The sequence below is a fragment of the Phodopus roborovskii genome, unplaced genomic scaffold, assembly GCF_943737965.1.
Source record: "Phodopus roborovskii unplaced genomic scaffold, PHOROB, whole genome shotgun sequence".
NCBI classification, from domain to species: domain Eukaryota; kingdom Metazoa; phylum Chordata; class Mammalia; order Rodentia; family Cricetidae; genus Phodopus; species Phodopus roborovskii.
This window is the reverse complement of record NW_026126418.1, coordinates 39,245,859-39,260,241: the sequence shown is the minus strand read 5'-3', so window position 1 is coordinate 39,260,241 and position 14,383 is coordinate 39,245,859. Positions and strand designations below refer to the sequence as shown.

Below are 14,383 nucleotides of genomic sequence, written 5' to 3'. Positions count from 1 at the left end.
TGTGAGTAGTCTGCCCATCTCTCCAAAACTTTGAAACCTTCTAACTCTACCATATATTTTAATGTTTGTAACATTATCTGATACAATTCCTGTATGGAATGAGATGGTCTTGTTAAGAGTGTTCTAAGGGGGGTGAGGGGTGGGAAAGCACTACTACTTATATACTAGCAATGTCTTAAATCATAAACAGGGGATTCCTTTACAATTTAAAATCTCAAATTCCTAAGTATCATGTAAGAGACAAGATTCAAGGTCAGGTGCTCCTAAACTCGCCCAACATTGTGATTATAAATGGTACAATGCAGGTAGTCATACCTGGCAATATCTCCATGCTTATGTACTAAGAGTGCGACATTTTTAGTATTTTTTTTTTTTTTTTTAAGGCAGATTGGCCTGACACTATGGATCCTCCTGCCTCAGCCACTGAAATGCTGGAATTATGGATGGGCACTGCCAAACCCAGCTCATAGTTATCCTTACAAAATCTACTAAGTAGTTATTACTGAAATATAAAAACGGTTGGAACTGTTGTATTATTTCTAACGTCATTTACTCGGGGAGAATCCACAATGTGAGCTATGTGGTGGGAGATATTCACATGTGAACAACATTCATTGTTAGAGCAGGACAGCATGGAAGCTGAATTCATTCTGGAGGAAGCAGTTTTTGAGAGGGAGAGACTATTTAACTTTAAGTCTTTGAAACATACCAAAGACTCTTTCCACTGTGGTATATCCCTACCTAGAAGGAGGCTGCTAACTGTCCACTAGCTAGTGCATAAAGAAAAACAAGAGGCCAAATACAGAGAGCACTTGGGGTCCAGCTCCAGAAATGTAATTTTCATCTCTGCCAGTTTCTTATCCTAGCATCCAATCCTTGGGATGAGGAAACAAAACTGTGGGGGAAGGAGGCCAAAGAATTCAAATCTCCATTTCTTGACTGTGAAGACATTGCTTCCCTTCACAGTTGTAGCATGCAGTGAAGGGAGCCATACCTGGGCTGGACAGGCCCTCAGGAGAGTTTGCTTCCACAGCGCTGTCTGGAGCAAGTCCATCTTCTGGAGGCAGGGCTGAAAGAAGCAAGAAATCCGATTTAAAAAAACAAAAAAAAAAAAAAAGTCACACTCTGATGAGAAACAACTCCTGAGGAATTTCCTGCTTTTTCTTAGTCCAGGAAGGGTGAACTTATTAAACTTAATAGGTCAATTACCGTGCAGCTGTGAAATGACTACATTGACCCTCCATCCCCATTCCAAAGTAGTCAACCTGGAATCTGGTGTCTTCTGAATATATCTGCACACTGTTGACAGGCTCATTACAACAACGAAGCCGTTTTTCATTACAGACTTTCCAAAAGCAGTTAAGTGAGAATAATCAGACTGTTTTAAAAGCCTGGTATCATTAATACACACACACACACACACACACACACACACACACACACACACACACACACACGGAGAGAAACAGAGAGAAAGAAAGAAAAAGAAAGGGGGGCACACAAGCACATCTTAAATCCCAGCACTCAAGGACAGAAGCAGACAGATCTCTGTGAGGAGTTCTAGGCCAGCCAAGGATATATAGTGAAAGCATGTTTAAAAGGGGGACACAAAAGTCATGACTCACTCTGCTTTATTGACTGTATTAAAACACAAAGCCAAAGCCAATGTACTGTTCACAAGAGAATAAATACCGGTATCAGATGCAAGGCTGGTGTCATTATGCTGCACGGGTGTTTTTGAAGGCGGGGCCGGTGCTTTTCGCTTTGTTCTTTTCAGAGACAAGGTTCCAGCTGATGAGCTACTGAGCTGCAGTGACCCTGTCCTCACCATGACCCCATCAGCAGAACTCTGTAGAAAACAAAATGGCCAAAGAATTTAGAAACAAACCAGAGAATTCAGGATGGCCCTGACCTCCACAGCTAACATGTCAAATACTAAAATGAACCACAGCCATTCATCCAAAAATATTTATGGAGCATCTGCCACGTACAGATGGTAGACAAGGGGATGGATACATAAAGAAACAAACACAATGGCCTTTCTATTAAAAACAAACAAACAAACAAACAAACAAAAAACCTCAGTCTACGACGGGGCTGACACACAAACTACAGTAGACAAGACTCCAAAGTGACACAATCAAAAGCTAAGTTTTGAGGAAAATTCTGCAAAAATTACTGGATGCAAAGAACAGGATGGAAAGGGCTGAGGAGATGGTCAGAGGGTAGTACTGATGTACAACCATTAAGCATTGAGTCTGTATCTCTAGCACCAACTTAAAACCCACACATGGTGACCCATATATCTGTAACCCCAGTGTGGGTGAGGGTAGGAAGATGAGGGGGAGGGGAAAGAGGAAACCAATGGACCACAGTCCCCTGGGCAACCAGTCAAACCAACGGGTGAGCTCAGGAGTCAGTGGGAGACCCTGTATCAAAAAAAAGTTAGGGTGAAGCACAATAGATAGCAGATACCTAACACTAACTTTTGGCCTCCCCACATACATGAATAGTGGAGTGCATGTGCTCATGTGTACACACACACACACACACACACACACACACACACACACACACACACACACACGCTATATAAGGAAGAGTATAGGGTAGGGGGAAAAGAAGCAACTAAAACACACTTTATTCAAGAATGTCATAAGTATGTCTAATACCTTGTATGCTAATTAAAAATTAAATGCTGAAAACCAAAAAAAATTTGACTGGTTTTTAAAAATGTAAATAACACACACATACATACATACATGCCTACATACATATATACATATATATATACATGTATACACACACACACACACACACACGTCCTCTTCATACATGGCCTCCTTCCCAGTCTCCTTTCCACTTCCATGTCACATGAAGATTTTTTACATGTTTTTCATGTGTATCTTTGTACCAAAAAAGAGAGAAATCAGCTCTTTAAATTTGTTTTACATTTATTATTGTATGTGTGTTTGTTTGCATGTGTACATGAGTGCCTGTATGTGTGCTACACTGTACATGCGGAGGCCAGAGGGCAGCTTGCAACATAGGAGTCTTTCTCCCTCCCTCCCTCCCTCCCTCCCTCCCTCCCTCCCTCCCTCCCTCCCTCTCTGCCTGTACATCTGTATCTCTAGATATATCTATCTAGATCTGTCAATAGACAGGCAGACAGACAAATATATGGAAGGCAAGACCTTTGGGGTCACTGTGCACAAGCAGCCCCTGCTGCCCCACAGCAGGCGACTGTCAGCTGATCCTGGGACAAGCATTCCCGAGCAGGGATGCCTCCCGACCAACTGCCCTACCATCTTAGATTCTGCCCACTTCATAGAGATGTATATGTAGTCCAATCTCCTATTTTGTACTAGAGTCCCTCCAACAAATTTTTCCAAACCTTTGACATTAATATTTTTCCTTAAAGAAATCACCAAACTTAAGAAATAGTCACTTAACGGACTCCTTGATTTGACCTGTGCAGCACTAAGCACAGTTGACCACTGCTATCCAAACTTCTCCTTAGTCCTGGGATACCACACTGCTTACTCTCCAAGTCCCACACTCCAGCCACTCCAATTTGCTATTCATCACATAAAGACAAATCTGTGGGACTATCTCACAGAATATGATTTTAGTGTCCATGTTCACTCTCTGGCAACCCCATGGCTCTCTTGATTTTTAAGTATTCCTTACATAATAATGAATCCCGAACTCTTGTCTCCATCCTAGACCTCTCTTCTATTTCCACTGTTTTAAGGACACTTGATGCTAGCATGTCTACACCTGAGCTCTGGAAGCTGCTTCCTTCTAGTCTTCACGAGTCTCAGCATTGAGACAGCCCTGCTCCCATCTCCCAGCTCCTTCACCTGCTCTCTCCACCCACACTACCTCTGGTCTGCTGGCTCTTCCCTTCACATCCAGCACCCAGATGATGGCTATCACTCTCTGAATCACTGTGAACCTTCTAAACTGACTTCATTCTTTAGCCCATCAATAAAGGGGCTTTCTTGGTAAAATGCACAAGGCAGTAAGCTCCCTTACCCAAAACCCACTAATAATTTCCTTCCCCATGGGTGGCTGACTCAGATCAGTCTCACCGTTCTTCCTGCCACACTGTCTTGCTATCCCTACCCAAGGGTAGTTAACTTTGCTGTTCTGTGGGCCTAGAACTAGCTCTTCTGATAACACAGCAGCATAACCCTTATTCCCTGCTGTTTATTTTTCATATGGCACCTCCTCAATGAATCCTCGACTCCCTCCAGCCCTCAACCTGCTTCCCAGCTTGATGCCTGTAGAACAGCATTGAATAAATAGTTTTCTAGCATACTACAGAGGTGGTAATTGTTCAATGTCAACTCCCCCTCCAACAGACTAAAAGGGCAGGAACCCCCTGCCCCCGCCCCAATTATGCCCACTGCTGTATTTCAACACCAATGTCTGGCTTATAGAAGTTTTGCAATTATTATAAGAAGATGAAGTGAACTTGAACTCGGAATGCATGTATTATCTTGGGTCAATCTAATCTTACAAGATAATTAAGTACTTTAAAGGGTAGTGAATAAATTCATAAAAAATTTTCAATCCTTGTACCTTGCTGTTAGTCAAGGAAAATTTAACAAATTTACTATTTCAGAATTTTAAAGTATTTTTCCAGAGGTGCCTCCCAACACCAGGCAGGAAAATAAGAAGGTTCTAAACATGCCATGGGGGCAGAACAGTGACATGTACCACAGCAGACACTCAACCCCACAAATCTCTCTACCTGCTCCTTTCACAAAGGGGATAGGATAGCGTAGCACCACCATGACCTCTGAGGTAGCCAATAACTAAGCTTCCATACCAGTTGGTAAAGTATTGATGGCCACACCTAAGCCAGCCCTTAACTAACACTACTCCTCTCCTTCCTCCAGAAGTCCCGAGACCTCTCCATAACCATGCAAGAAATGAGCTACAACACGCAGCCAAGTCCACATTTGGACTCAAGAGTCACTAACGTCAGTTCTGATTAAATATTGCAATCAGACCTCTTGGGAGGGCACACAAGTGCATCCTTAATGGACTTGTGAAATAATTCAAGGACCTTCCGTGACAAAGAGCTGAGAATGAAACATGAGACCTGGTAGTGTTTAAAAACCATTTCAGTGGAATATAAAGCTTATAAAAGCTTCTACTGATGCCTCTGTATTCTGAAACTTTCACTTAGTGTCTTATGAAAGCAACAAATTCTGCTCAGATCAGCCAAGCTCGGGAGATGGGCAGGCAGTGTCATCCATGCTGGCTCTGGAGGCAGAGCCTCCAGCAAGCCACCAGGCTGTTCAAGACATAATAAAGCTGTGTTCTCTGAAGATGTATGAAGCCTGACAACAAAAAGCAAACAAAACGTACCCATCACAGAAGATGATTATGAAAAAACTGCTAGGGGTCTAGAGAAATGACTCATCAGTTAAGAGCTTGTGCTGATCTTGCAGAAGACTGGAGTTTGGTTCCCAGTACCACCCAGCTCACTGCCATCTGTAACCACAGCTCCAGGGAACCAAGAGCCCACTCCTGGCCTCTACAGACACCTGTGCAACACTACTGTATGTAACTGTATGTAACAAGTATATCCATATGTTCATTTTAAAGAGTTTTGCCTGCAGTGTTTAAAAAATACTTCACAAACTAAACTGTGGCCTATGACATTTGGAAGGAAAACTGAGTTGGTAAGGAAAACAAATGAACATAGGCAAATGGTGAAAATTCACATGCAATTGGATGCTGATATACACACCATATCATATGGGAAAAGATACCCAACACAGACATTATCAGGGAAGTCTCAAATTCTAAAGAACCCGGAATTTCACTTTTTAAAATATTTGCCCCCAAGGTTGAAAGAACTAGATGTAATTCCTTGATGAATTTACTTCTTTTGATAAAGCCCTAGTGACACGCCATTCCAACCACAGTCCAGGTTCTTCCACGAGAATACAGTAGGTGATCAGTAAGTAACTGCAGAGAAGCAGGAAGCAAGAGAAACTGGCTTGCCTGCTGGATCCATGCTCCTGCATTTTGACTTAGTGCTTCCATGACTGTGTAATAAAATTCTTTCACTTCTAGCTAAAGGCCCTATCTCTGTTCCAGAGGGGGTCTCCTTTATCACCTGACAAAAGCAGTCACAACATGAATTTTGCCAGGCAAAAGAAAGTATTCGAGTCAGCACTCTTAAACACAAGGCAGAGGAGTATAATAATCAGATGACAGAAATAAAAACGGCAGAAGTTTTTCTACATGGGCTCACAAATTTATATGAACCTTTCTGTAACTCAAAGAATAGGCACAGGTTCATTTATTCATTTATTCAGTCTGGCGGTCTCAAAAGCAAGCTAGTAAATATCTTTGTATACCATAATTATATTTCTAGGGATAAGGAATTTAAACCACATCAAAATGAGATAGACTGCAGTTTTATAAACATCTTCAATTTTTCAGTACTATTTATGAAGTCAATTGAAAGTAGAAAACACAGACGTCCTATAACCCTATCCTGTGAGAGGTACCCCATTAGCCTGAAGAGAAGTTAGAAAGAAACACAAATTTCTAAAGATGCTATTTGGATCAAGAGTGCTAAGAATGTGATCATTTCTGAGACATAAAGGCTACACCTAAAGGCTCATCATAACCACAGTCTATGTGATAAGTGTGGTGAAAACTTACTAACTTTAATGACAAAAAAAGTGCAAATGTGACAGTTAGTGAAAATGGCCCAACGGTAGAAATTCTGAACAAATAAGACTTGTGGCTTTAGATGATCAGCAATAAGCTGATGACAGAATACATATTTGACATATGAATGAGATTAACGTTAACCTTCAAGAAAGTAGATTTATATATCTTATTGTCTTATAATACAGGGAGACAAGAGGTAATTGGTTACCATAAAGAGTTTTCACTGCAAAGAGCTACAGTTGGTCAAGATAGAGTCAAAGAAAGCTAAGGCCACATAGAGTCAAATCCGAAGATCTTTTATGTTGACTAAAGAACTACTTTTTAAAACACAAGGCTTGAGAGATGGCTCACAGGTTAAGAGTACTGCCTTCCAAAAGTCCTGAGTTCAATTCCCAGCAACCACATGGTGGCTCACAACCATCTGAAAGGAGATCTGGCCTCCTCTGGCCTGCAGTCACACATTCAGACAGAACACTATACACATAATAAGTAAATAAATCTTAAAAAAAAAAATGGTGAAAACCCTAGGACCCTGAAGGACCCCAAATAAGAGAGGTCTTTACTGAATACATCCTTTGGTCAAAGTCTTCATGAAAAGAGGCGTGCACATTAGAAGACTTCAGTATTTTTTGACAAAATTGTAGCCAAGAAAACTATTATAAATTTATGTTGAATATGTGACACACAGGACTGGAGAAGCTCCAAAGTCAAGAATATTAAACATTAGAAAGCCGACTTGCAGAACTAATATAATTAAGAAACACACATTATAAGCTTCCAAAGCAGCCAGTCAATTTATTCAGATTAAAAGGGAACATGTCTAATTGAAGAGAGGCTAACAGAGTGTTCTCAATTTGGAAGAGGATATACTCTAATAGTTACTAACAAATGGGATTTGGAGTCAGTATTAGGAACTCAACCAGGAACAATGCTGGTTGCTGTCTTGGGAACTTTAGCCCTCTCAAGTTTGGAAAGCAATCACATTAACTATGAAAATTACCTGCGTCAACAAGGGGCTGGTTGTCCCAAACAGCAACATACATGTACAAGAGTAATGCCTAGGACATAGTACATGCTAACTAGACATTAGCTGGCATTACTACATTTGCCTATTTTTAGGCTGTGGATGTTATTTTGTAAATAGCAGGGGCAAGAAAGAGAGTTGTGGATATAAAGTGGGGGCATTTAAAACCACCTATCTTTGGTGAGAGTGGAAGTGGGACTCCTACTGGAATAGTCTTAGACTACTGAATGTGCAGAGCTCACTGCATATGCCAGGCTTACTGCCTGAGGATCTCCACTGTTAAGTCACCTCATCATACCATGAAAGACATTAAGGTTTAACACTAGCTTGTTAAATCTTGGCAATAAGTAGGTAAATGCATACTATAGGATATACATTTGAACAATTTCATAAGCATGCTCAATCAGAATTAACTGCTTACAACTCTTTAGTTTTGACAGCAACATTCATTTCCTTACTCAACTTTTAAGAGGGGCTAAGTTATTTTTAAGTTTGAAAGAGTTGCAAGCTGAGAAAACAGGTTTCTAACTCCCTAGGAGAACCTGCCTTGGCTAATCATTAGCTACTCAATTATTTGCTCTAGTTAAAGCCACTGATAAGGCTGGGTGCTTATTAGCAAGTCCTGCACCTGAAACAGCACAAACTTCATGATCTGTGAAAAGAGAAAACTAGAACAAGCAGGTGAAAGAAAGTGGTAAGGTCAGATGGAAAATCATGGCAGATAGTCCCCCTGAATCCACATCCGGATTAGAATTCACTCACTCAAATGGGATGAAATCTAACAGAGGCAGAATTAAGCAGAGTTTCCCAGCTTTGCTGAGGACTAGCACTGGAAACATTATTGGTTTATGTATTAATCACAAGTGTATCACAACACAGGACAGTGAAGTATGTCCTACAGGAATCATAAAGAATACAGGGAGGAAATGACATAAAGAATAGAAACAGAGCAGTCCAACCCCAATGATGTTGCTAAGTTTCTTTTTTTTTTAATGAGATCTTGGATTATATCTGCTTTTAAGAATATTTTCATGTTTGGGCAGTTCTGGGTTTAGGGCGCACCTAAACAAGCATTTGAAATGATCTTTAGCCTTAAAATACATTTTCTTTTTATAGAACAAATTCACAATATGCTCAGATAACCTATTCAACATCATAAAAATGTATTAAATACCTTATGATTGACATTAGGCTAATCCAAATAGACCATGAATATGTCCCAATGTCTCAACTTCATATATGACTAAGGTTTACATTTACGCTCTTGCTGGAAGATCCCTAAAATAACTTTACAACTTATGATATACAAGCTGGGTTTAAATACTATTATCTTGGAGATGATTATTATGTAATAATTAATGGAATATAGAAATACGAGGTATTGAATCTGCAAAGCATGTGAGCTCTGTCCACAAATTTTTCTCCTGTAACAATGAAATCAGTATAATTGCATGTGGAATATAAAGAATGCCTAAATAAAAGTGGAATAAAGAAAAGCTACTGTATGGAACCAGGATGAATCCCTAGTGCATGAAAGGACTTTGGGAGCACATTCCCCATGGAGGGATACTCCCTTAGCTTAGAGGCAGGAGGGAGGGCCTAATCCCTACTCCAAATGACTTGACAGATTTTGTTGATCCCTCCTGGAAGGCATCACCCTACCTGTGGAGGGGGGGTGATGGAAGGGGAAGGGGAGCTGGGGCACATGGGAGGGAGGGAAGAGAGGGAAGGTAGAGAGGAGGGAGGAAGGGAAAGAGGGAAGAAGAGAGGGTGGGAGAGGGAACTGGGATCAATATGTATATTAAATTTTACAAAATAAAAGAAAAAAATAGTTACTGTAAATGCTAGCCACTGGTCATCCCTTTGAGGTTTTGCCTTCTATTTCCTCATGTGAAATTTTCACACCTGCGTAAACACAACTGCACTTCCACTGGATGGAAATATAAATGCCAATTTGTCACTGAAGCAGTTCCAAAATAAACTTCTCTTTCTGGGTGAAATATGGAAAAGCTTCTTCCAAAGACCCGAATCTCTTCTCTGGGAAAAGGAAGCACCTGGAAGTTTCTACACTCTATTTCCATACTCTCTGTTTAAGCCCATATTCAGAGTCCCCACTGATCGCATGGAAAGTCTCAGACTATCCTGTCAAAGTGAGGGAGTGGAGAAACAGAAATGATGCATGAAGTACCAGCCAGCCAAGCTGAGCAGGAAACAACAGGAGATGTTAGGGACAGGGCAGGGCCAGCAGCTCTTTAACTCACACTGGGTGAGCAGGCATCTACGTGGGCAATTTCAGCACCACTCTCGTCAATCTCCTGAAATGAGTACTACGATAGAGGCCAGTAAGATAGCTAGATCGACTAGCAGGCGTTCCAAGTGGCATCACCACCAACAGCCTGTGGCTTTTTGTTCCTGAAAGTTAGGCTCTCCAGGAAATATCAAGTGGCTGAATTGGTCACAAGATTTGTATCAAACATATCTAGCATAAAATTCATTATTAGTTATAATAATGATATTTGGGTCCTCTAGTTAATAGGTTCAGTAACTGAACACATCTTTCTCACACTTTAAGCCCTCCATTTCTTTGTAGTAGTGCAAGGTGCTTCCAGTGTGGACTCTTGTGTTACTGTCACAGCAGAGAGAGAGAGATGCCGGGTATTAAGCTTTCTATGTTAGTTACTATCGTTCTTTGGGTCTCTGAAATCTGCCAATAGGACTGACTAGGCATTGTGACTTCGTTACCACCAACCAAAGGTCCACACCACAGAGCACTTTCACCAGGTAAAAGCCAGACTTACATTAATTTTGCAACACAAGAACTTGAAGATTCTGGGAAACTCAGTTACAAAATCTTATTCCTTAGAGGAGAAAACTCAGCAATGGAGAAGTTAAGTTCAGTGAAGATGAAAACAAGTTGACTGAAATAAAAGAAACAGGGATAATAAAAGAACAAGACAGAACAAGGAGGAAAGCCTAAGATGACAAAAGACATGACCAGGTTTAGTAGCCTCCCATTTACATCTACATTGGCCCTTTCCTGTGCAAAGAGAAAAAAAAAAAAAAAAAAAAAAAAAAAAAGGCAAATTTTTAAGGCCTATGCTATGCCCTTGACAGACTTTCACATTCACATTCCTCTACTTAAGGCAAGATGGTGTTTTCCTCAGTCCTGTTCACTCATCATTCACTGAAATATATTTATGTAATCAAGGCTTATTAGTGACAGTCCTTGGCTTAAACATTTCTCAGCCAGAAGATGAGCACTGAGGTTAACAGTGCATCTTCAATGAACAAGAGCCTGGGATTCAAAGCAAAGGAGAAGAAACAGTTACCATGGTTCCCTGTAATCATAACAAACAGGACAGACATGTTTCTAGGGACACATGGAGAGACTACAAAACACTTAACTGAGTAACTTAGCTTGGAACTTATGCCAGAGGGAAAAACCAACCAAAGTAATAAACTGGGGGACATTTCAATTCATCCTAGACACGATGCCAAAGCTGTCAAGCAAGCTTTACCTCCCTACAAACTTAATAACCATGGCTATGTTCTGTCTGTGGCTTCTGTTGATGCACGGGGCTTACCAGAGAAAGGCAAGTCTATCCAAGCACCACAATAGGAGAGCAGCTAAGCAAAGCTTGGACTTCTGATTCAGTATTTGCTCTGACCTTAGTGTGAAGCTTAAGGCAAGTCCAGTTGTTTTCTCCTTTATAGACAAGAAGAGAACTGTGGAATGGTCAGAGAACTGTGTTTTTTTTTTTTTAATATTATTTCTCTTTAGAGATGAAAATTATAGTTAGCAGATCCCTTTGCTTTTAGGTTTGAAGTGGGACTGGAAGTACTAATAGAGCGCTTTTGTGTAGATTAATTTCTTAATTAATCTACACATAGTTCTTAGAACTATGCCTGAAACATAGAAAATAAATCCATAAGCATGCACTACAGCTTTACTTTTATATTGGCTGATTTGTTAATAAATTTTAGAAAAGTTACAAGGAAATAATGGGCAACATACCTGGCAAAAATTAAGCATTATACTGTGATGGTACATTTTTCAGATGAATTAACCCACTCATAGTTTTGGAAGTGTACCAGATGTACTCTGTATATCAAGCTGCAAATGCCATGGTAACCATTGTTCCTAAGCAACTGAAGAACTATGTGTGGGGTCTACTTTCCATACAATAAATACGAGAAGAAAGTAGAGGGGAAAATAAAGTGTACATGATAACCTGGCCCCCCCCCAAAAAAAAGCAGAAAGAGAAATATTTCTTAATGAGTACAAATACATAGTCTATAACAACAGGGAAATACAACCTTAATTACTCTGCATAGAATAACTAGAATTAAAATTCACCAAGTAAAGTTTACTTACTTCATTAGTATATCATCTGCTTCTAAACCACACTATGTAGGAAAAAGATAAAACTGGGTAAAAGAGGAATGTGAAACATTCCTAAAAAATTTAGTCAGCTATTTAAAAACTAATACTCTGGGTATTAAATTTCACTTGCATAATAGTAGATGGCAAGAAGTTCCAGTTTCTCAATATTTGAACGTTTTCTGTAGCGGCATGCAAATTGAGACCAAATGAAATGCCCAGTAGAGATTATCTCTTTACTGTGCTTTCAGCCACAACCCTATCCCAAAGGAGGTCAAACACCATGCTAGTGACCAGGGGAAAAGCTATCCATTGTTGTATGCCCAGGATTCTAAGCACTAAAGCTACACAAAATATGCAAGTAAAAAATTCTCCAAAGGTTTTCAGAATTGTGTGGGTGAAGATTTCCAGCCATTTCTTTTCAACTCTTCTATCCCCAGTCTAAGAGATTAACTGGCCTAAGAGGGAAGGCCTCCATCCTCTGCCTGCTGATTTTGATAAATGTGTTCCCAACAGACAACAAATGGGTACAGGAATCATGTGCCTATACTTAGCTTTAATTCTAAAATTCTGTATTAGTTTTAATCTAAGTCAATTCCACTATGTTTGACAATCTGATCTTATATGTTTACACATAGGAGTGCCATGTTAACTGTTCATACATAAAACGACAAAGGCTGGATATCATATACCTTGAAACACAAATGACATTTCAAATCACTAGGGGGAAAAAAAAAAACTTGCTTAAGAAAATGTTCAGAAAAGTTTCAGGAAAAACTACTAGAAAATTTCCAATTGGAAACTCATTTTGAAATGAACATTTTCACCTTTATAGAGAAAATTACATGGGGCTGAAAATCATGCCAAAGTGTATAGAAAATTTTATGTACATGAAAAAGACGTTATAGCACTGACTTAAATGGAACATCAGTTAAATTTATTCTTTAGATAACATGTTTAGATGAAGAAATCCCACAAAGATCGGGATAGAGTGTTTTGTTAACTTGGTTTAATGACCACTTTTGGGAAGAGCACAAGCAACTGTCAAAATTATACTGAAAATCAACAGTCAGCTATGTGAAACATTCCACAATTTGTTCCAGAATCACTATCCAAGTATCTCAGTTTGCCAATGTTGAGAAATGTCCTGTAAGAATGAAGCAAATTATTAAATATGGAAAGCCAAAAGTAGAAGAGATGTAGTTAATACTTTAAGTATTGATTAACTAACGAAGGTGACTACTAAACCAGTGGCTACTTAAAAGGGGACTAAAGTGAACCAAAGGTTAAAATGAAAATGTTGTTCATTATAAATGTTTACTTTTCTGTCACTTTACCAAACAAAATAAGGATTTCTAACATAACATAACCATTGCAACATTATCCTTTTTTTAAAAGATGTTTTGGAGTGCTGTACTTCTGTTAAACAGCGCACCCTTGTGGTTTACATTGTATCACAAGCAATAGCAGCTTCGGTCACACGTATTTTTTTTCTTTTAGTTATGTTTTCATATTTCATTGCTATTACTTTCAATGACTAGAAACATAATGTTTGTTAAAATTTCAACTAAATTCTTCAAGTAGATGTAGAAAACTTCATTAAAATTTATATTTTTTATTTAAAATTTAAAACAAAATATCAACAAAGTAACATTCATTCATAAGCAGATTATGTTCTGAATTTCATGAATATTTGAACATAAACAATGCCATCTCAAGAGTTCACTATAACTTATGTAAGACTCAAACCAATAGGCTCACACAAATCAAAACACTCAAGACAGATTCAGAGAAAGTGATTATTCTCTGTAGAGCATTCTTCATTAAGAAGCAACTCTGTGGAGAAGGATGACACAGAAGACAGAGGCAGCATCACTCCATTCTGAAAGGGTGAGAAGTGAGACTTCACATGAGCAACAACGACTCACATGTCCTGTTTAGCGTTCAAAGAATCTTGGCACTGATAAGGAACAGAGGTTTGAACAGAAAATTATGAACCCCAAAATGATGGCTGACCTGGGAAATGGTAAATTAGAAACACAAATTTGTCAGCCAGCCACAAAGAGCAATATGAAGACAAGTTAAGTATGTTCTCTTCTGACTCTCTACTCTGGATTTCTTTGGAAATGACTTGAGCAAAGGGAATGAGAGACACTATGAGAATACATAAAAGCCTGGTCTCTAATAGACATGAAAACTATGAAACAAACACACACCAAGATGAGTTTGAACTTTTGAATACAATGTAAAAACAGGACTGCGTGTTAGATATG

General features: G+C 39.3%; 1 protein-coding gene across 3 annotated transcripts in view; it reads right to left on the bottom strand.

Annotated features, from left to right (window-relative positions):
• Cobll1 (cordon-bleu WH2 repeat protein like 1) overlaps positions 1-14,383 on the bottom strand; it is a 146,412-nt gene that overhangs the window by 19,385 nt on the left and 112,644 nt on the right. For all 3 annotated transcript variants that reach the window (XM_051184564.1, XM_051184566.1, XM_051184565.1), the window contains 2 exons: positions 1,693-1,849; positions 995-1,069 (listed from right to left, as the gene is read on the bottom strand). In XM_051184564.1, coding sequence (XP_051040521.1) covers positions 995-1,069; positions 1,693-1,849 — 232 coding nt within the window. The remainder of the gene's footprint in view (positions 1-994; positions 1,070-1,692; positions 1,850-14,383) is intronic.